At 42.5% G+C, this 20595-nt stretch overlaps 1 protein-coding gene across 15 annotated transcripts in view; it reads left to right on the plus strand.

Moving 5' to 3' along the window:
- kmt2e (lysine (K)-specific methyltransferase 2E) overlaps positions 1-19026 on the plus strand; it is a 37188-nt gene extending 18162 nt beyond the window's left edge. The window contains exons 1-23 of one of the 15 annotated variants that reach the window (XM_077234107.1): positions 1145-1333; positions 2213-2324; positions 2467-2726; positions 5429-5568; positions 6293-6471; positions 7198-7236; positions 7345-7545; positions 7649-7779; positions 7859-8086; positions 8342-8594; positions 9425-9523; positions 11128-11199; positions 11653-11832; positions 12439-12765; positions 12854-13153; positions 13344-13497; positions 13588-13814; positions 14498-14554; positions 14650-15114; positions 15295-15524; positions 15727-15809; positions 16591-16673; positions 16777-19026. In XM_077234107.1, the coding sequence (XP_077090222.1) occupies positions 2704-2726; positions 5429-5568; positions 6293-6471; positions 7198-7236; positions 7345-7545; positions 7649-7779; positions 7859-8086; positions 8342-8594; positions 9425-9523; positions 11128-11199; positions 11653-11832; positions 12439-12765; positions 12854-13153; positions 13344-13497; positions 13588-13814; positions 14498-14554; positions 14650-15114; positions 15295-15524; positions 15727-15809; positions 16591-16673; positions 16777-17826 (4521 nt within the window). In that variant the 5' untranslated portion in view covers positions 1145-1333; positions 2213-2324; positions 2467-2703 and the 3' untranslated portion in view covers positions 17827-19026. Of the gene's footprint in view, positions 1-1037; positions 1334-2209; positions 2325-2466; positions 2727-5428; positions 5569-6292; positions 6472-7197; positions 7237-7344; positions 7546-7648; positions 7780-7858; positions 8087-8341; positions 8595-9424; positions 9524-11127; positions 11200-11652; positions 11833-12438; positions 12766-12853; positions 13154-13343; positions 13498-13587; positions 13815-14497; positions 14555-14649; positions 15115-15294; positions 15525-15726; positions 15810-16590; positions 16674-16776 lie in introns of those variants that run through there. The other 14 variants (XM_077234100.1, XM_077234099.1, XM_077234109.1 and 11 more) reach the window with 14 other exon arrangements.
- Positions 19027-20595: the final 1569 nt, after the last annotated feature.

Genomic DNA, 20595 nt, shown 5'->3' on the forward strand with positions numbered 1-20595 from the left:
TGCCCTACTCTCTCTCAACAGGTGTGTGTGTGTGGATTGTATCTATTCCATATTAAGCCGTCTCTGGAGCAGTGGGCTATGATTAGCACATGAATACCAGTTACTTTTAATTGGAGCTTCAATTACACTCCACACTCTGTCCTGTCTTTTCCGTCTTTCATGTGTTTTCAGCTCTTTTTCTCTCTGTGAAAAGTTTTGTACAGATTTTGTTTATGTAATAAACATAGTGTGCTGTGCTGCGATGATATTTCCAGATTAAGATTGTTGTTAGATGGTTTATATTTATTTTTTAAATTGGCATTCAACCTTGTGCCATTTAACCCCAACCAATTTTGACATGTCGTTAGCAATGAACTGGGCAGACACTTTTATCAAAAGTGACTTGCATTGCAGCATACTCGTATCAGTCCTTGCTTGACCCTTTATTTAAGCGTTTTTATCTAAAGCTAATTTAAAAAACATTATATATAGGTTTTTACATTGCTCTTTTATAGTATTTTGTTACTCGCCATGAAAATAGTCATGGAAGGTGGCAACATTATTGCATTGCGTCTGGTAAGGACACAGTGTTAATTTAGTCACCAAAGATACTGACTTTCCAAATACTTTGTTAGCCGTCATTGGATATTGAAGTCTAAAAGGAGAAACGTCTAAAACTTTGCACCCGGGTGGCAATTATTTTATGGGCTCAAAATATTACGGTATAATTCTGTATTTATGGGTAATTAGATTTTTTGTTTTTCAATCTGTCAAACCTCCCTCTCTCTGTCATTGCACCTACTCAAACACCTTCTCTCTCTGTCTACTTTTGACTTGCCCCCTGTTTAAAGTCCTCCTGCTGATAGAGGCGGCTCTTTTTTAGTAAAGACACTAGAGAGTTTATTGTCACCGATGCGCAGGAAATCCCCCGGCCTGTCACCTGCCCCGCGTTGATAATCTTATCGCTAAAACCACACCGTAATGTAAAGGCATCAATAAAAACCTGCTAATCATTTATCGCCTGCCTGGGAGGGCTGTTTTTTTTCGTTAGAGCTCTTGTTCTCATTTGACTCGTGCAGACAGACACACACACTCTTTCTCTAAAGGGTCCGCCTCTCAGCAGTTCCCACACTTTCACTTTGACAGTTAGCTGCAAGCGCCAACTGAATCAGGAAGTGTGAGCTTGAGGTAGGGACAGACAGCACGAGGTGAATGTGAGGAGCAGGTACAGTCTCTCTCCGCTTGCAGTGAGACATGACTGGGAGGAATGCGAGAATACAACAAAAACAGGAAAGAGAGACACATACGGACAATCGCGCATTTGCTTTTTACTCCGCAGACGCTTTGATTTGTGGTAAGTTTTGGCACCGCTTTTGGGAGATCTTCCTGTTTTGTTAAGGACTATGATTCCTTTGAAGTACATATGTGTTTGTTTTTGTGTCATCTCACATTAAAAGCAACACATGCTTGTTTCATGTGCAGAAAAAGGTAGTGATATGCTAATTGCCCTGTAACCGTTGTTTATGTGAGTGCATTGGTGTCAGGTTAAGCATCTAATCTGTTTCTATACTGGTATTAAAGTGGTTACATGACCTTGACAGTTTTTGTGTGAGAAAATCACTGTAATCTTTATATACGCGATTATAAATCTGACTGTAAGGGTCCATCTTTCTGTATGTGTCCTTTTTTTGTGCTTTCTGCCAATAAAACTTGGCATTAAAGGCCCCTTTGCAGCCAATTTCATACGCCAAACACTCCTGCCCTTTCTGGTTTTACTCTAAATTTTCCATTCATTTCATTCGCTTTTAAAACGATGTGGAATCAAGGGCCCTTTCATTGGGCATGTTTGTGTGGAACAGACAGGGTTTGGGTTTTGTGACCGACTTAATTGTGAGCTTACAGAGACGCGTGATCCTGTTGTTTCACTTTCTACAAGTCGCGTCCCGCCAGTTGAGGGCATGACAGGACACACACACACACGTGTGTACAGACAGCAGGTCACTACTGAGGTCTTTCATGTTCTGTGTTGTGACTGATGCAACAACAAAAAAACTGATTCGTAGGCTAAGGTGAATCAACTTCTCCTAGCAAGCTTTGTCCCTTTGTTCCACTGCCGTCAAACCTGTTTTTTTTTTTTTTGTGTGTGTATACTTTAAAAACTCACGCCTTGTCAGGCTTGTTCCTCATTCCTGTCTCTCTTTTTTCCCTCTGTGTGTTTGTGTATATAAAGTAGACCAGAATCTGTGGAGGCGAGCTCTGTGGTAGTTGAGAAGTCCAGCTACCCTCACCAGATTTACAGCAGCAGCTCCCACCACTCTCACGGCTACATCGGTCTGCCTTACGCCGTAAGTATCATCTCCCAACAAACACACCTTGCTGCACATCCACGCCCTTAGAGCCTTGACCTGCTCTATCTACATTCTGTTATCTGATCGTGCTTTTGCTTAACGACTTTCTAATGGTTCCTCCTCCCGCGCTCTTCGACAGGACCATAATTATGGGGCGCGACCCCCACCCACCCCACCGGCATCCCCTCCTCCCTCGGTGCTGATCCGACCGGGAGAGGCTTTGTTTGTGCCCGCGGGCCGGCCAGGCGAGAACTTGTTCGTGCCCGGCGGGCAGGACGAGGTGTCGCGTGGCACCACGCTCAGCACCTCGGAAGACGGCAGCTACGGTGCGGACATCACACGCTGCATCTGCGGCTTCACCCATGACGATGGCTACATGATATGCTGCGACAAGTGCAGGTGGGACCACACACCTTGATGCCAATTTGACATGTTCAAACTACGTCTACTCTACATGTGTAACTATGAAGTTAATGGCTGTTTCAAAAACCAGCCTAGCTAGCTTGAAGTGTCTAAAAATGCTGTGGAAATCACTAGGTCATGAGACAAGGTCTGTTATAAAGAATCATGTAAAGTACTACTGTTGAGTCCTAAAGAGTTAAGAGGCCAAATGTCCCGTATATTTTAAATGTAGGATAAATGTAATACTATTTTAACATAATATTTGATTCTGGGTAGTAGAGAGCTGTATATGTCAGAAACAGGATAGAATGAGGACAAAAATGCCCCATATGTATGGTAAAAATGTCCATGTTGCATTTCATTTGATTTACTATTTGTTTTCCTGTTATGCGTTTAATTCATATGTACTATTAAAAGCAAAGCAGGGCTCCAGACTAACATTTGAGAGCAGTAGAGCCGGTGCCACTATAGCGCTGGGGGATCTTTAAAAGTTAATTTTATCTTAAAATTGCTATTGTTTTGCATTATTAAGTGCAGTTACTAATAATATTACGGCTGTATATTGGGCAGTGAAATACTGTACTTGAAATTAACTTGTATTAACAATAGTAACGTGCAAAAACATCATTTTAATACTCTTATTAAATATACCATTGTTGTTCTATAGCATCATACTGAACTGACCGACAGCTTTGGTGATTATAAAAGGAGTGCTCTTTACTTGCTTTCTGTGTAATTCAGTCACAATTCGAAGAAAAGTTTTTGTGACTATGCCTATTTTTCCATATTAGGGAGTGGAAATGGCTAATTAGTCGGTGTTGGTGATTTGTGGATTGAAAAAGCCTTCAATAAGTTGTTCGTTCATTGGACAATGATTCTCCTGGTTTTCATGTCAGCGCTGTTTATTTTACTGTTATTAATACTGCAGTGAATTCAAACGCTTTCTCACTGGAATTCTCAGCGATGTGTAGCAACGGTGTTGTGGGATCGAGATCAGCCCACAAGTAAACCTGTTCTGAGCTCGCTGCACTCTCTATTATTGCTTAGAGCTAATAAACGGTGCGGCTCAAGCAAGTAGTGCACTTTCGTTCCACTTTCATTTTGTTTACCGTTCATGTTTCTTATGTGCAACAGAAATGGCAGCTCTTATTACTTGGGCAACGTGCCGGTGGCACCAGTGCAATCTCTAACAAAATAGTCGCATTGGCAGGAAAAAAAAGGTCACAAAATGTGACCATTTGGTCGCAGTCTGGAGCCCTGCTTGAGACAAGTTATTGAAAATATACATGTTATTGAAAAAAAATCATGCAGTATAACCGGTGGGTCCTGTGCAGAGTCTAGTAAGGTAGAAATAAATGAAAAACACAACAACAAAACAGTACTAAGACAATATTAATACATAGCTTATAGTAAACATAGAACTTTTATTAACAAAACGAAAAAGCACGCCTACCTCATTCGTGTGTGTGTCTGTCTGGTGTTTTTTCGTAAGAGCTCTTGTTCTCTTTTGACTCGTGCAGACACACACACACACACACACACACACACACACACACACACACACACACACACACACACACACACTCTCTCTTTTACTAAAGTGTCTGCCTCTCAGCGGTTCCCAAAAATTCACACTTTCACCGCGGAGGGCAAGCGATTGTATGCGGCTGAACACCGTGTAACACTGACTATCTCAGCTTGCCCAAGTCAAGATGCCACAAGGGACAGATATGCCCGTGGTGTAGGGTAAAAATGTATTTTAAGTTGGTTGAATAGCTGTACAATCTAACATAGTAACCAGACCCTATTTTAAAAGCATTTCAGCAAACCCTTCATGATGTCATTTTGTACGTTCTTTTCTTGTTTTCTAGCTTGATGTTGAATTTGAGTAATATATCCATAATATAATATTACTTTCAGAAACAGAAATATCCTTTAAAAGGACAAGTCTGTTTACTCGGCAGCCATATATGCAACACCCCAGGTCAGCTATTTCTGGCATCCAATCTTATAAATCTTATCTACTTGAAAGGCGGAATCCCGTAATCTCAAAAATTGAATAACTCACAATTAAATAACGTATTTCAAATCAGCAATAAAATCTGACGTGAACTCTCTCAAAAATCTTGTTTCTTATGTTTTAAGTAGTGTTTAAAACCAGCCAATGCGTACTGTCCTAAGCTCGAGTTGACTGTTGTTTCTATAACAACTGGAGCTTCTAACGGCAGCTGCAGTGATGCAATGACTTTCTCCCATTCATAAGTAATATGAGTGCACAATGTTTCTATATAGAAAGTCTTTGTTTTGTCAAGTATTTAATGTAATTGGACAGTAGATTGTGTTTTTTTATACACGGTTTAAAAAAAGCCCACACTACAGGTAGAAAATGTTCTTGAAAATCTATTTTGGTTTTGTAGCGTTATTCTTTTGAAGCAGCGTTACCTGCTTTCCGCTCTCTAAACGGTGACATTAATGTTTGCTGAGATCGGATCACGATCTTTGTTTGATATTAGTGCTGTCAACAAGACATGTAAAAGTGCTGGGAATTCTTTGTGTAGATGAAAACTGTTGTTGATACAAGTTCAGGCAGTTGATCGAATATTTGAATAGTGAGATCTGTCAGTCACTTTGTTCACAGTCAGATAATACCAAAAGAGAGTAACTTCTCACCCGTATCTATCTTTGGCTTTGTGTTCTAGTGTGTGGCAGCACATAGACTGCATGGGGATCGACCGGCAGCACATTCCCGAGACCTACCTGTGTGAGCGCTGTCAGCCACGCACCCTGGACCGAGAGCACGCCATCCTACTGCAAACCAGGAAGAGAGAGAACATGTCTGGTGAGTTTTCTCAAAAACAAACACACCTACAGACACTTTCAACCTCTCCCACAGAAACAATGCCACTACTGCTTTTTCCCACAGTTCACCTGTAGACAAGCATCTTTAGAGTCTGATGACTTACACTGTATATAAACACTATATGGATACATGATCACATGAGCTTTTGTATAACATGAAATATAAACCTGACCCTCCTTAAATCTTTACAAGCACTTCTATAAGAAGCTCTCCTGTAGTGGTGTCAATCATTACTAGAGATTTAGTAAGCTCTCCAACTCTAATGCCACCTGCTGGAGATGGTTGGGCATTACAACTGCAGTTTGATTCAATGTCAAACTACTTTGAGGGCAATAGTGTCAAACTAGTGCTGGGCGGTAAACTGGTTTCAGTTTTGCGAAAGATATGTATTTTTAAAATACCACCATACTAAATTGTTAGTTTTATGAATTGATTTGCTTACCACCATTTTTAAAAGTAAATTTGTATTTGTCCTTACAATGTTTTTATATTCTCTGTACTTCTGACAGTAAAATAAGCCACAATAAAGGAAACTAAACCGCCAAAATCTTAAAAATGTCCATGATCATCAAAAAAAATAACGCACTAGTTCAAACAGGCATTATTTTATAATTAAAGTTGAGGAATACATGTCAATGGTACTATGATGGTTTAGGGGTTGGATTTGATATACAAGCTCATGTACTGGGTGTCATTGTTGCAGACGGGGACACCAGTGCTACAGAAAGTGGGGATGAGGTTCCACTAGAGCTGTACACAGCGTTTCAGCACACCCCCACCAGCATAACGCTCACAACTGCACGTCTCGGCCACAAACAGACTGAAAAGAAACGAAAGAAGAGCGGGGAAAAGGAGCCCCAGGCTACAGCCAGGGCCAAGAAGGTCTGAATCACACAACCAACACTTTTAGCATAAACGAGCAAATGTGAATTTCATTTTTTCTTTTATTTTTTTATTTTCTTTACTTTATAAATTGTCTCATTCGATAAGGATCTATAGTGAGAAGTGTACTAACTATGTATGTACTGACTACATTGTGGTATAGACTAGCATTCATAAGTTTGGAGTCAGTGAGATTTATTTTTCTTTTTTTAATGTTTTTGAAAAGTTTCACTGTCAGCATTTATTTGATCAAAAATACAAGTAAAAATAGTAATATTGTTAAATGTTACTACAAATTTAAATCACTCTTTTCTATTTTGATATATTTTAAAATGTAATTTATTCCTGTCTTTACTCCAGTCTTCAGTGTCACATGATGATGATCTTTGTAACATTATACATGTTTTTACTGTCACTTATTGCATACATAATTTTGACCCCAAACTTTTAAACCGTAGTCATTTTTAAATATGTAAAATTCAGCCCTGTCCTAAATGAGAACAATTGAAGCAGTCAGACAACAATATGCAAGTGCTACGACTCTTCTTAGTTTAATCTAAGGCTGTATATGTAATTTTTATATTTATATTTTTTTATAATAAAAAATGGAATAGAAGAGAAAGTGTTAGTATTACTTATTATTTTGTATTAATTGAATATCATGTAATTTCAATGGGTTACTACACTTGCTTTAAAGTCTGATATCGGCTTGTTTCTGTCTTTCAGTCATTCCGTGAAGGCTCTAGAAAATCATCTAGAGTGAAGGTGGGTGCTCTACAGCTGTCAAAATACAACTCCCAAATAGCTATTAAAATGTGTGTTACATATGCTTAGGCTCCATGTTTACCGTCTTGTGCATATGTGCGTCTTCAGGGTTCAGCTCCAGAGTGTGAGCCGACAGATCCACCCTCTCTTTGGGAGAATAAGATGAAGTCCTGGATGGAGCGCTATGAGGAAGCCAGCAGTAACCAGTACAGTGAAGAAGTGCAGCTACTGCTAAGAGTCAAAGAAGCCAGAGATGGCAAAACGCTAGCCTACAATACACACACCGCAGCCTTCAAACCACCTGTAGAGGTATTGTACATGTAAACTCACATATACAGATTCCACCACAATTTTGGTCAGTTTTTTGGCGCGTTGTGTGTGGCTTTGTAAAACTTAGATTTTTTCCTCTCAGAGTCACGTACAGAAGAACAAGCGCATTCTGAAGGCTGCGCGGGACTTGGCTGCCGATTCGCTCATAATCGAGTACAGAGGGAAGGTCATGCTACGACAACAGTTTGAGGCCAATGGCTACTTCTTTAAGAGGTATTGAAAGGCCATGTTTTTGAACGTTTATTTTATATTCTGCTGTGTATTTTTGTTTATACTGTTGTTTTGTTCGCAGGCCGTACCCTTTTGTATTGTTCTACTCTAAGTTTGACGGTTTGGAAATGTGCGTGGATGCACGGAGCTTTGGGAATGAGGCCCGATTCATTCGTCGCTCCTGCACCCCCAATGCTGAGGTGCGGCATGTGATCGAGGACGGCATGCTGCATTTATACATTTACTCTCTGAGGTCCATCTCCAAGGGGAGCGAGATCACCATTGGCTTTGATTATGACTACAGCAGCTGGTAAGCACTATTACCTTATGTAATTACACCTCTACCTGGAATATTAAGCTGCTTTTCCACCGTTGGGCCAAACTGCTCTCGTTGCTTAACTGTTCCAACCTGTGCCAATCCAGACCAGAAATACAGCCTTACTTTGGCTTGTTAAGAATCAGTTCTTCATTCTGATTGGTCCACTGTGGCAAAGCATCAAACATTATTTAAAATTTACTGTTCACACTTTTCCTCTGTTTCTTTTTTCCATGTCTTGTTTGGTAGTAAATATAAGGTGGACTGTGCGTGTTTGAAAGCCAATCCAGAATGCCCTGTGCTCAAGCATAACTTGGAACCCACGGAGAATCTGGGCTCTAGCACACGACGGCGTTGCCGCAAGGACAAAGAGCCTCCGCGGGACGAGAGTGGACAGAACCAGAACCTCACGATGGACTGTGATGGGTCCAAGGGGAAAACACTCAATGACGGCAAACCGAGAAAACTCTCTCCTCTCCGGCTCTCCATATCTAACAATCAGGTACGATAGACCTGCACAATGCTGTCAGTGAAATCAATCTCATACTTGTCCTCAAAAGTTTAAAAGAAAATCTCCTTACACACCTGTCTTCATCCATGAAAGGTACTGCAAGGTCCTAAGAGAAGAATTTGATGTTTTCAATATGCTTTCAAACTAATAGTCTTAGAAGCATTAAATTATATTAATGTTATTATTAGTCATTAACTGAGAAAATCAAGCTTTTTGTAATCTATTCGGCATCCCTGGGTTGGCTGAGAGTCTGGGTGGGGGCGTCCCGTCATCTATAAAGGTCGAAAAACCCTTTATGTTTACATGTAAAAAAAATTATCCGTGTGTATTAATCTGTGCATGAATCTTTCTTTTGATATTTTCAGACATTCTAATGGTCTGTTTACTCATCCACATCTCCTTTCTGGCCTTAACTACAGTGTCTGATCACCAGAAAACATATTTCCTCATTGTTTTGTTCTTATGTTCCTATATTTCAATGGTGGCGGATGGCAGAATATTAAATCTCGCTTGTTTGCCACGCTGTGAAAGCGTGAAAGAATCCACACTCGTAACTCCCTGTCATCCTGGTGCTCGTAAGACCGTAAATATCAGGATATCCTGGAAGAGTTGTCCACAATGCTGATATAAATCCGCTCTGATCTGTTTAGTAGATGCATTGATGCACAGATTCCCTTAAGTACAATATGATCCGCCTGACCCAAGATCTCGGCCACAATTTGGGCGCGAATCGACCCTTCCCACGCTTTCTCTCCCTCTCTAATGCTCCTCTCCTGGTCTGTAGCCAGGCGATGATAAAGGCCCCTCTCCCCCTCTTGCAGGATCCTGAGTTAATAGAGGATCTAGAAGAGAAAACCTCCGTTAGCAATGAAGTAGAGATGGAGTCAGAGGAGCAGATTGCAGAAAGGAGGAGGAAGATGGTAAGTGCTTCCAGGGGAAAATGACAGCTATGGCAAACATGGAAACATCGCCATGGAAACGCTACTGCCCTCACCCCCACCCTGTCTTTTTCCCCTCCTCGTTCTGCCTCCCGGTCTGTGTGGTGATTTGGGCAGCTCCCAGAATGCTCCACCATTCCTTTCTTCCCCCATCCACCCCCTATAAACCTCCTGCTAATATTGCTGCTGCCGCCACCGCTTCTCTCTTCCTGTCGCTGTGTAGTTTAACCTCCTGGAGGGTTACACGAGGGCACTCATCCTTGTTGCTTTGTCTTTCTTTTTCATACTTCATCTTTGGTTATTTGGTTTTCAAGATGGGACGTTAAGAACTAGACCATGTATTTCTTCTGCAATCATCTCTCTCCTCTGACTAAATGTCAAGACCATGTTAGTAGTGAGAGATCACGCTTAACTGGAATATTGGCGTATTTGAAATTCTGCAATTATTTTAGCACAATGCATGTCATTAGGAGTGGATTTTACATGTTAACATAGAACCCACTTTTGTGGTATTCCCCTAAATATTTGTTCTTCAGTCAAAATTATGTTAAAAGCACGTTTAGTACCATTTATGTGTAATCAGGCATCTATTCAAAACAGCTTCCTACCAAAATTCAACAATCCTGAACAAAAAAACTTTACGTTCAAAATGTGTTAGGGTATAAATTACAAAGTCACACAACTGTAAAGTTGCAAAGATCCTAACAGGGAATTTTTTTCATTTTTTACTTAATGAAACTTAATTTTAACCCTAGTAATGCACGGACCAACGTGCATGGAGCTGTCTGGTTGTGTTATCACTTTGGCTGTTGGTTACATAGTAGCTTGTGATCAACCTTAGAGAGTGTAGTAACTCTATCACTTAACATGTATGTTTTATGTGAATGTTTTGATATGGCCATTACTGTGTGTGGTGTTTTGTTGTTTGCTTGCCATGAATGATTAAAGGGAGATGGGAAAATGTGTGAAAAACAGGCTCTGAACATTAAGAAGTTGGCAGAAACTGCTGGAATGTTCAGTTAAATAAAACTGACAACCAATCCTGAAATTCCATTAACATAAAAATGCAGAAAATAGCTAATTTCTATAAACAACGTTGTGTTATCTGGATAAATTAATTGTGACTGCTGCATTATTTGTGGAAATTCGCTAAGCTTTTGTTTTTTCTGCTGCAACAGGACAAATCTTAAATCTTAAAATCTTATTTGAGTCCTCTACTACCTTGAGTAGCTCAAACAGATTGTATATTGCAGCAGACACTGATTAGATATTGCACAGCAGATATTGCAAGAGACCACATTGAATTTGTGTTACCGCCAGTCTAGTTTGTTGGTGAGGAAATTATCTCACCCCCCGTTTCAGACGTTAGGGATTTTTGTTTAAAGACTAGAGCCTTGTCAATTCTTCCAGCCCAGAAACCGGCAACCTTTCGGTGGTATGCCCATACTGAAGCTCTAAACCCCAACCACACTACCCATACAATAAGAACTAGGCTGATATGTATGAGTGTGTGCATGGGGGTGTGAGCAAGCTGGAGGCCTGTGTGTGTTTAAACCCTGATGGCTGTCTCTTTCGGCACCATTCAGGGCAGCCCAGCAGAGGAGTCCCATCGTCACAGCGCAGGGGCTTCCTGCTGCAGAGCTCTGAGAAACAAGGAGGTAAACCTACCCCTTCATATCCTGAACAACCCCCAACCCACTCCCCTGCCTGTTACTGTACAGGAAAACCCACACACTAACCCCACTGTCCTGTGCCCACTGACCCCATGCTGAGACTGAAGTCCAGGCATGCGACCCTCAGTCACTCAACATGGCCCACCTCAAGACACCCTTGTGTGGTATTTGTTGCCGATCTTTTTGGTAGGACATGGGAGAGCACAGAAACTGTCACACACACACATACATGCCACCTCTCACACCCTGGGGGTGTCTTATGTTTCCTCTTGAGTAGAAGAGAAGTGTCCCATTTCTCTCTTTTCCCGCCTTTGCTGCTGGCTATGGCCTGCTGATTGCACTAAGTGGCTAGCTGGGTTCCCAACTGTCAGCCAGAAAATAGACTCATCCTTTCTCTGTTGTCTTCTTTCCTCCTTTCTTTCTGTGTCAATCATGTAGACACGTGAAGAGAGGAAGATGGAGGCCATTCTGCAGGCGTTTGCTCGTATGGAGAAGAGAGAAAAGCGGAGGGAGCAAGCGTTAGAGAGGATCGGCACTAAAGGGGAGATTGGTGGACGCAGCGATATTAAGGAAGAGCCCCCTACTACACCTGAGGCTGAACCTCCTGTCCTGTTACAGGTATGTAACCTTCAATGATGCACACATGCAAGAATTGCTAAATCCATGGTGTGTTTTCTTGCTTGACATTGAGTCACATGAACAGCAGTTACTCACTCGATGAACCATATCATTTACCTTTGGAACTTTTAATGTTATATCCATTTATTTGAACTAAAATAAAGTAAAAACAGTAATATTGGGAAATATTAGTACAATTTAAAAATAACGGTTCCATTTTAAAATGTTATTCATTTGTGTGATGGCATATATGAGTTTTCACATTTCTTGTTATCAATGTTGAAAACGATTGTATCACAGTTTCCATAAAAAAATTTGTAATTTTTTCAGAACTCTTTGATGTATACAACTTATATTTTAAAAGAACAGCTTTTGTTCAATATAGAAATCTTTTGGAACATTATGAATGTCTTCACTGTCACTTTTGATAAGTTTAATGTGTCCTTGCTAAATAGAAGTATTTCTTTCTTTCAACAACAAAAATTAACTGATTAAAAAAACCAAACTGTTGAACTAGTGTATGTAAAGAAATTATCTTTTTTGTAAGTGCGTTTATTCCTCCTAATTGTAAGCATTCAAACAATCGTTCATTGTTTTGACCTTTAGCCCATGCTAGAGGTAGTAAAGGAGGAGCCTGGTCTGAAGCCAGCAAAGGTGAGCCGTAACAAACAGAGAAAAAGCTTCTCGCGGAACCGCACTCACATCGGACAGCAGAGGCGACGAACACGCACGGTCAGCGCCTGCTCCGACTTGCCACCTAATTCCCCTGGTGAGGCTTTAGAGCCCTTAACAGTAGAGACTCTTGATGGAGAGATGCCTTTGGCCCCTGAGGTTGAAGCTCCCCCGCCACATGCCCCTGACACCAGCCCACCACACAGCGGCTCACCCGCCCCAGCATGCCGCAGTGGACAGAAGTACCCCAAAACTAAAAAGGTAGAAGTCCTCACCATAAGCTTCCATAAAATGCATGTCACAGCTGTTTGTTGTGAGTTTTATAACTGCGTATTCTCTTTCCCAACAGCACTTAGTGAGCGAATGGATGGGTGTTGATAAGCAGGAGCAGGGAGCTTCGCGAACCCCGGAACCTCCGCCTGAGAGGCCGTTGCGGATCAGTAGTGATCCTGAGGTCTTGGCCACACAGCTGAACTCTTTACCGGGCATGGCCTGCAGCTCACATGTCTACAGCACGCCCAAACACTACGTCCGCTTCTCCTCTCCTTTTCTAGCCAACCGCAGCCCCAGCACTCCCGGAGTGCCCACGGGACGGCGACGCTCGAGAGAAATGCCCGAAACACCACCTACCACTGGCTCCTGCAAAAAGGTAAAATTGCTGAGATGTCAGCAAGTATCATATTGATATTGCTCATCATTGATTTTCGGTTCTCGTAAGATAAAATATGGATGATATTTTAAAGAATCTGATTTCAGCTCAGACCCACTTTAATATTCACATTAACGCGTTTATATTCAGGCTAGCAAGTTTCTGGTCTAACTCCATGTTTTTTGTGTAGCGTTGGCTGAAGCAAGCTTTAGAAGAGGAGGGTTCCACCAGCCCAGGTGGAGGGTGCCCTTCTCTGCTGATTCCTAGTGAAAGCCCTCTCAGCCCCACTATAAACGGCGAGTCCTACAGCCCTCTACCCCTCAACGGCAGTTGCTCTCTACCAGGTGGGTCAGCAGTCCTTGTCCAACTGAAAATTAATTTTCTTAAACTTGTCTAAAGCTGTTTTCAATATTACTCTGTCCGCGTGCTTGCAGAATTGCCTACACCGTTGAAGAAAAGACGCTTATGTTCGCTCGATCCTTGTATGTCGGAGACATCCACTCCATACGGGTCTCCTTGTGCCACCCCGACCCGAACAGAGTCGACAGATGCACCAGGCACACCCCTGCTGCTAGCCACGCCTCCTCGACCACGACCAGAGGAACCCAGTACTGAGCCCTCAACGCCCTTGCAGATTCCCAACCACCCTCTGCCACAAGAGGTAAGACCATATCTGCTAAGTTGTTGACTTTAAGTGGCCAGTGGTGTTGCTGTAGATATGCCTGAAATTTCAAAAACAATAAAATCTTGAATGAAATTTATAGAATGAATGTAATTCTGTACTTAAAATATACATAAAATATTTAATTATTAGAAATGGCTGTTTGTGAGTGTAATCTCTGTAAAATTATACTTAAAAAAAAACAACTAAAAATGTAAACCCTTGTAGGCAGTGCTCTGGCATATAGCACAGTAGCGTTTTGAGCAACCCAAGTTAAAGTCCCAGCTCCAGGTCCTTTTCTGATCCTGTTCCCCTCTCTCCTCCCATTGCTTTCTGTCTCCTCTGCACTGTTCTTTCCACAAAAAAAGGCAAAAAGTCAAAAATATACCTTAAGAAGAACCCTAATCTAGTTATCGTGAGTGAGAAGTAGTGAAAATGTTTTGCCCAATATTTAATACAAATGATTATACAAACAGAAACCTTATGGATTTTGCAATGACAAAGCTGTTAATAGTTTATTGAACTGACACAAGAGGGCACCAACACTTTTGCTAAGTGCCAAGTGGGCACAGTTATTACCAGTGGTGATGGTCATAAAATGATTGGTCACTTCTGGCCAATTGATTTGAGGCATTATTTTGGTAAAAGGCAACAAAATGATCAAGAAATCTCTAAATCTTCAGAGTGAGTCGTCTATGGATAGCTCTCCAGATGGTAGCCGGAGGCCCAGTACACAAGATGTGAGTTCAATACTTAAAGATCCTACACCTGCTACAGAAGTGTTTTGCTGCATTTTTCATCACCACATCTAACACATCTTGTTGTCTTTTGACAGGTCGAGCGACCTCCTTCGCTGTTGGCATCCCCCACCGCCAGAAATGCGGGCTCTGATTCGGCTCCACAGGAGTCTACAAAATCTATGGGGTCTCTGAGTCCTCAGCCATCCCATGCTGAGCCCCAGGATGCTGTAGTAGATGAAGGCATCGAGGTTGATGGTGGTGGTTCAGAAGCTGCCTCGGCACCTGAGACGCCATCCTCATCTTACCCTCCTTGGATGAAGAGTCCTGACCGAGGTGGCCTCTCGTTTTCCCCAGTGAACTCTAATCTGAGAGACCTCACCCCTTCTCACACCTTGGAGATGGGGGCGTATAGGCCAGATTCAACCTCCGCTGGCCCCTTCGGTGAAGTGGCTCCCTTCTATCCCTGCAATGAGGAAGCAAGTGGCGTGACCTTTACCCGCTCATTGAGTGGGGAGGGCGCAGGGGAGGGAGGCGCTGCAAAGAACCCACAGAAGAAAAAGGTCTGTGTTAAAAGTGTTTGCCAAATGTAGAAGCGTAAAATGATTTTTTTATTTTTTATTCTTTATCTGGTAATCTCATCTGAAGAAACAACTGAAAAATTCTAATTTATTTGTCAAAATATTATGCATGTCATTTATTCAAGTAATTAATTTACTGTATCAATATTCATGTGTTGTTAGGTCTCTCTCCTAGAGTACAGGAAACGTCAGCGCGAGGCACGGCGAAGCGGCTCCAAGGGAGAGTGTGGATCACCTGTTTCCACAGCACCACCAGTAGACGTTTTCCCTGTCGCTGTGGAGATGCCCTTTGAGCCACCTGTTCTCGCAGCAACACCAACCCCCAAGACCCCTCAGCCTAGCGAGGAGGCAGACGCCCAACCTCAGGGGGAGAGAGACGGAGAAGGCCAGTGGTACGTCCCTAAAGAATTTCTGTTCCTTGAGAGTGAGATCTTAGCCTGCATTAGCATAAACTTCATTTCACTACAGATTTGTTTGAACTAAAATTTTATCAAGAAATCAGGCTGTCTTTTGACTTCTCTATGGAGATATGAAAAAAGTCCAGGAAACGCTGCCGTTCAGAATTAATAAAAAATTATAACATTTAATTTACAGGACATCTTCCACATCAGTAGAGCAGGCCAGAGAGCGAAGCTACCACAGGGCCTTGTTGTTGAGTGACCATCGCAAAGATGCAGGTAAGAACAACCTTGGAAATAACGTTGGATTATGATTTCCAGGATTGGAGAACTCATGGTAGTTAATTTATGCTTATAGGTAAAAGTGCGATAATTCTGATGAAATGTTAAAATTTCTCAAACGACAATCATTGTAATTTTATAATTTTGAGCAAAATAATAACGATTATCAATTTAACCATTATGCAGACAAAAATGTGACAACTAGACTAAATTTTCCAGACATTTAGTCGACTAAACAAAAACAGAACAAGGTCGATTCAAATTTGATACCTAAAAAGAACATTTGACATTAAAAAAAATAGCTGATGAAATGATCGCTCAGTGCAGACTTCAGTTCCGACCCTGCCTATAATTTTCAAGTGACTCTGAACCCTGTTTCGCTGGTTCAGTTGTGTTTGATTGGGATTGAGGTCTGCAGGATAGTAGCTTTCCAAGAACAGGGTTTTAGACCCTTGGTGTATCCAATAATAATTTCAGGGGTGTCTAATCCTGCTTCTGGAAGACCACTTTCCTGCAGAGTTTAACTCCGACCTTAATTAAACACTGAAACGGGTGATCAATGTCTTCAGGATTACTATAAACTTCCAGGCAGGTGTGCCGGAGCAGGTTGGAGCTGAACTCTGTAAGAACATGTCCCTTCAGGAGCAAGACACCACTTTAGTTATCCTAAACGATTGGAGAAATCATGGAAATGCATTGATCAAAAGGTGTGGAAACCCTGGTAAGACCTTCTGTAGTCTTTCTTTGAATTAAAATACCTACTTTGTCTTGTTTTCAGACAGTGGGGAGTCAGAGGGTGGTGACTCCCAGGTGAAGGAATGTCTTTCTCCTAAGAGCTGCAAGAGCCCATCAACACATGCAGTAAGAGTTAGCTTCTCTCAATGCAATATTCTATTTTGGCAACATTTAGAATTTTCAACCAGCGATGTTGATGTTATCATAAACCTTTTTTTTTAATTTACAGCCTTGTTCTCCAGTACCCCAGACTGTGTCTCGGCCATCCAAGGAGGAAGATGTTGAACCACAGCCTCGTGGTCCTGCTCAGCCTCAGGCACTGTCCGTCCAGCAGTCCAGCACCAAGAGTCCGAGCTCCAAACCAGCTGCTCTGACGCCCAGCAAGCTCCACTGCAGCCCCTCCAACACCTCGCAGAGTCACTACGCTGGACCTTCGCTCATGCACTCTCCCAAAGCGCAACCCCAAGGTTCACCTTACCGTGGTCAGCGAACGTTCCTGACAGCTCAGTCTCAGAACCAGCCTCAAGCCCAGGCTACGTCTGGCCCGGCCACTTTCCCTCAGTATAACCCCCAAAATGCCCCACCTCCACCACCTCCTCCACCTCCCCCTGCTCCACCCACCTCTGCTCCCTACTTCCCCGCTCAGCCTCCTGCTGCTGCTGCACCATTCCCTGCGTTCAAGCCTACTGTGGCCTCACCCTTTCCTCCCGGTTCCCAACCTCTCCTGCAGCCCCATCATGCATTGCATTACCAAAGTAGTGCTGCCCCTCCCCCACCACCCCCTCCTCCCCCTCCCCACCCGCAGCCTGGCCCCACCTTGCTGCATGTCAATCTACAGCCTCCTTCGATGCAGCAGCATCAACTCCTCCTGACCTCCGCCCCACCCCCACCTCCTCCTCCACCTCCTCCTCAGGGACAGAGTTCCCAGCAGCCTCCACCTAATAGTGGCACGCTCCTGTCAATCAAACAAGCACCTCACCCGCCCCTTCCACCCCCTCCCCCTGCTCCATCCAGTAACGCACCACACCCTTTTCAGAACATTGGTGGCTTTCAAACCACTCTACTACACCAGTCTGCACCAGCCAACCCCTCAGTAACCCCTTCCACCTATCAACAAACTGTACTACCCCCTCCGCCTCCACCACCTCCTCAACAAACTCCTCCCACACAGACCCCGCCCAATTCGACTGTCTCGCAGATCGCTGGCGGTAACAGAGGACCTACCCCTTCATCCGCTCCTTTCCACAGCACCGGCTACTTGGGCACAGGATGGCACTGACCACACCTACTTAACCCCGCCCCTAGACGAACTCTCTCAGAGAGGGGCGGAGCTACATCGTGTAACATAAGCAACACAGCACCACTGTATATATTTTCTATGTACCTTTTCACAAAGGATAATGAAAACCGGAGGGGGGGAAAGGGTACATTTTAAAAAGAAAAACAAGAAATGCAGAACTGTAAAAGTAGACTTTGTGTAAAAGATGATGGTTAATGAACCCTGGTGCTCATCACGTACCCAGAATCCCCCACACCTCTCTCCTTCCCATAACCTTGTACTGCCATCCTGTCTTTTCCAGACGTCTTTTTTTACTTTTAATGTTTTTATTCATTTTAAATCGCCTTTTCTGGTCTCTTCCTGTTGGATCCTAACTCTATCCTCCTAGTGCAATGCAATGCAATGGGACATTCCAGTTTCCTCCTTAGCTTTCCCTACTCTTCCCGTCTCTCACTGTTTTTTCACTCATCAGTTATTTGTTTTATCTAGTGGCTCATTATATAGCAAAAAAGGTTTTGTATAGAGAAAAAATACAGAATTATTATTTTTTTTATTCCTCCATGTAACAAAAATATCTGTGCACCGCTGCAGAAATTCAGAGGAGACCTTTCCGATAGGCCGCTTCACTGCCCAGGAGACTGCACTTGTGTGAATGAGTGAGTCTGTGTGCATGAGTGTCTGTTTTTAAGCGGAAGGGAGCGTGTATGCTTGCATGCCGCCCGCATCTGTGTGCATATTTGAACAGCACGCGAGAGGCGGAAGGCAAATAAGACACAGACAGATGCGTGCTGTTCTCTGTGGCAGCTTTAGAAAGAGAGGTCCTTCCTGTAGGGGTAAGCGGTTTATTTTTGAATATCAATGGTTATTTGTAGAAAGTGTAATTTAATGTATAGGTGGTTACTCCAGCTTTCTCCAGAAACAGTTGTAAATATTGGCTTCTTTTCTTTTCTATGCTTGTATAATTCGCTCCCATCCCCATTTTGGAATATGGTTGTAAATACAAGCGCTCTTGACAAAAACGCTGAATGTTTCTGTGACTGTAGCACTATTTTTATTTCTTCCTCTCTGGTTTATTTTTTTTTTTACTGTTTGTGTGTGAGTGTATGTGTGTGTGAAGTACAGAGGCTCACAGACACAGCACTGGTTGGCTATTTTCATGGTTCATTATAATAAATCACTGTAATGACAGTTTTATACCAATTAAATCGTCTTGTGTTTTACTGGGTTGGGAAATTGGGGTGTTTATATGTCCCTAATGGGAGTTTTCTTTCACCATGAAGGTCTCGGGATGAAAAGATGCTGCATGCAATGAAGGTTTGAAGATCAGTCTGCTGTTGCTGAGACTTTTCTAAAGGTTTCTATTTATTGACCACTATTGATGTTTGGCATTGAAAATCTAAACCTAAAGTTGCTTTTTTTTGCCATTATCATCTGATAGATGCTTCAAATAAACTGTTTTTGCTTAGATCAAGCAGAACAAAGGCAAAGAGGTAATATGACCAGTCAAGCAGAGTTAAGAAGCCCAATCGGAATGAAGAAAGAATGATTTCATGACCAATCGGAACAAAGGCAGAGAGATTAGAAGACCAATCAACATCAAGCCGGAGATTAATAACATTGTGGACAACTTTGTCTGTTGACTTGCTAAGGTTTGTCGTGGTGTGAAGATTGAACAGCTTTCAGGTCAGTATTACCTAGGGTCAGTGCTCTGATAGACTTATTAGGGGTGTCCCCAAAGTATTTTTATTTTAGTAAAAATAAATGACAAGTCTGATTAAATTCAAGCAGTGGATACAGTAAATTTCATGAATTAATTATGAGATTGATGTTTGTTTTTAGGCTAGTTGTCATGCCGCATTAAATTTTTCTCTATCTTTCTACAGTATTTATCCACTCCATGTTGGGACTTTTTGTATTCCTTACCTACATAAATTGGAAATATTAAGGCTTACTTTTTCCTTATTAATTAAGGATCATTATTAACATCCCAACGCTGCTCAGAGGCGTTTAGAGGAGTTTGAAAATGTGCTGCACACTTTCCTCTCAATAACAAAATAAACACAAAAATGACAGCAGTGAGAAAACGTACTCGGTTACTAACGTAACCATGGTTCTCTCTAGAGAGGGAACGAGTACTGCGTAATATCTTACACTATGGGGAAAACCTCTTTTCCACGAGATATTGAAGGCCAAAAATTATCCTTAATTTTTAATCAATTTAAAACGCTTTGCGACAGCATGCAGACATAGGCAAGGCAGCTTGCGTGCCTATTGGCTGACCTGTGGCAAAAGCAGCAGCCTATCGACAGAGGCCCTGCGAGACATGACACCCAATGGGGCACTTCGCGCCCATATACTTCACGTCCCGCCAGAATAGGCGTGGCCTTGGCCTATAAATACAGATCGATAAGCTGATACAAACTGGTTTTCATGGCTGAAGCGAACCAAGCTGTAGTATGCACGGCAAGATACGCAGTACTCGTTCTCTCTCTAGAGAGAACCGAGGTTACGTTAGTATCCGAGTACGTTCTCTTACAAGAGTATCTCTCGTATTACGTAATATCTTACGCTATGGGGAACACAATGCAACACGCCATGCGTACTGGGATCCGAGACTAAAGTCCCAAGGGCAGTAGCCCGGGGCCCATATAGTGCATAATCACCATAGACTCACAGAGAGTCGGGGAAGAGAGGCTGCAAGCATCAATCCCCATGAAATAGCATCCTACAGGAGCTAGTTATGTTAACAGTGTTCCGCACAGACAGGGT

The sequence above is a fragment of the Siphateles boraxobius genome, unplaced genomic scaffold, assembly GCF_051911475.1.
Source record: "Siphateles boraxobius isolate OS27281-9 unplaced genomic scaffold, OSU_SipBor_1 19, whole genome shotgun sequence".
In the NCBI taxonomy this organism is placed as follows: Eukaryota; Metazoa; Chordata; class Actinopteri; order Cypriniformes; family Leuciscidae; genus Siphateles; species Siphateles boraxobius.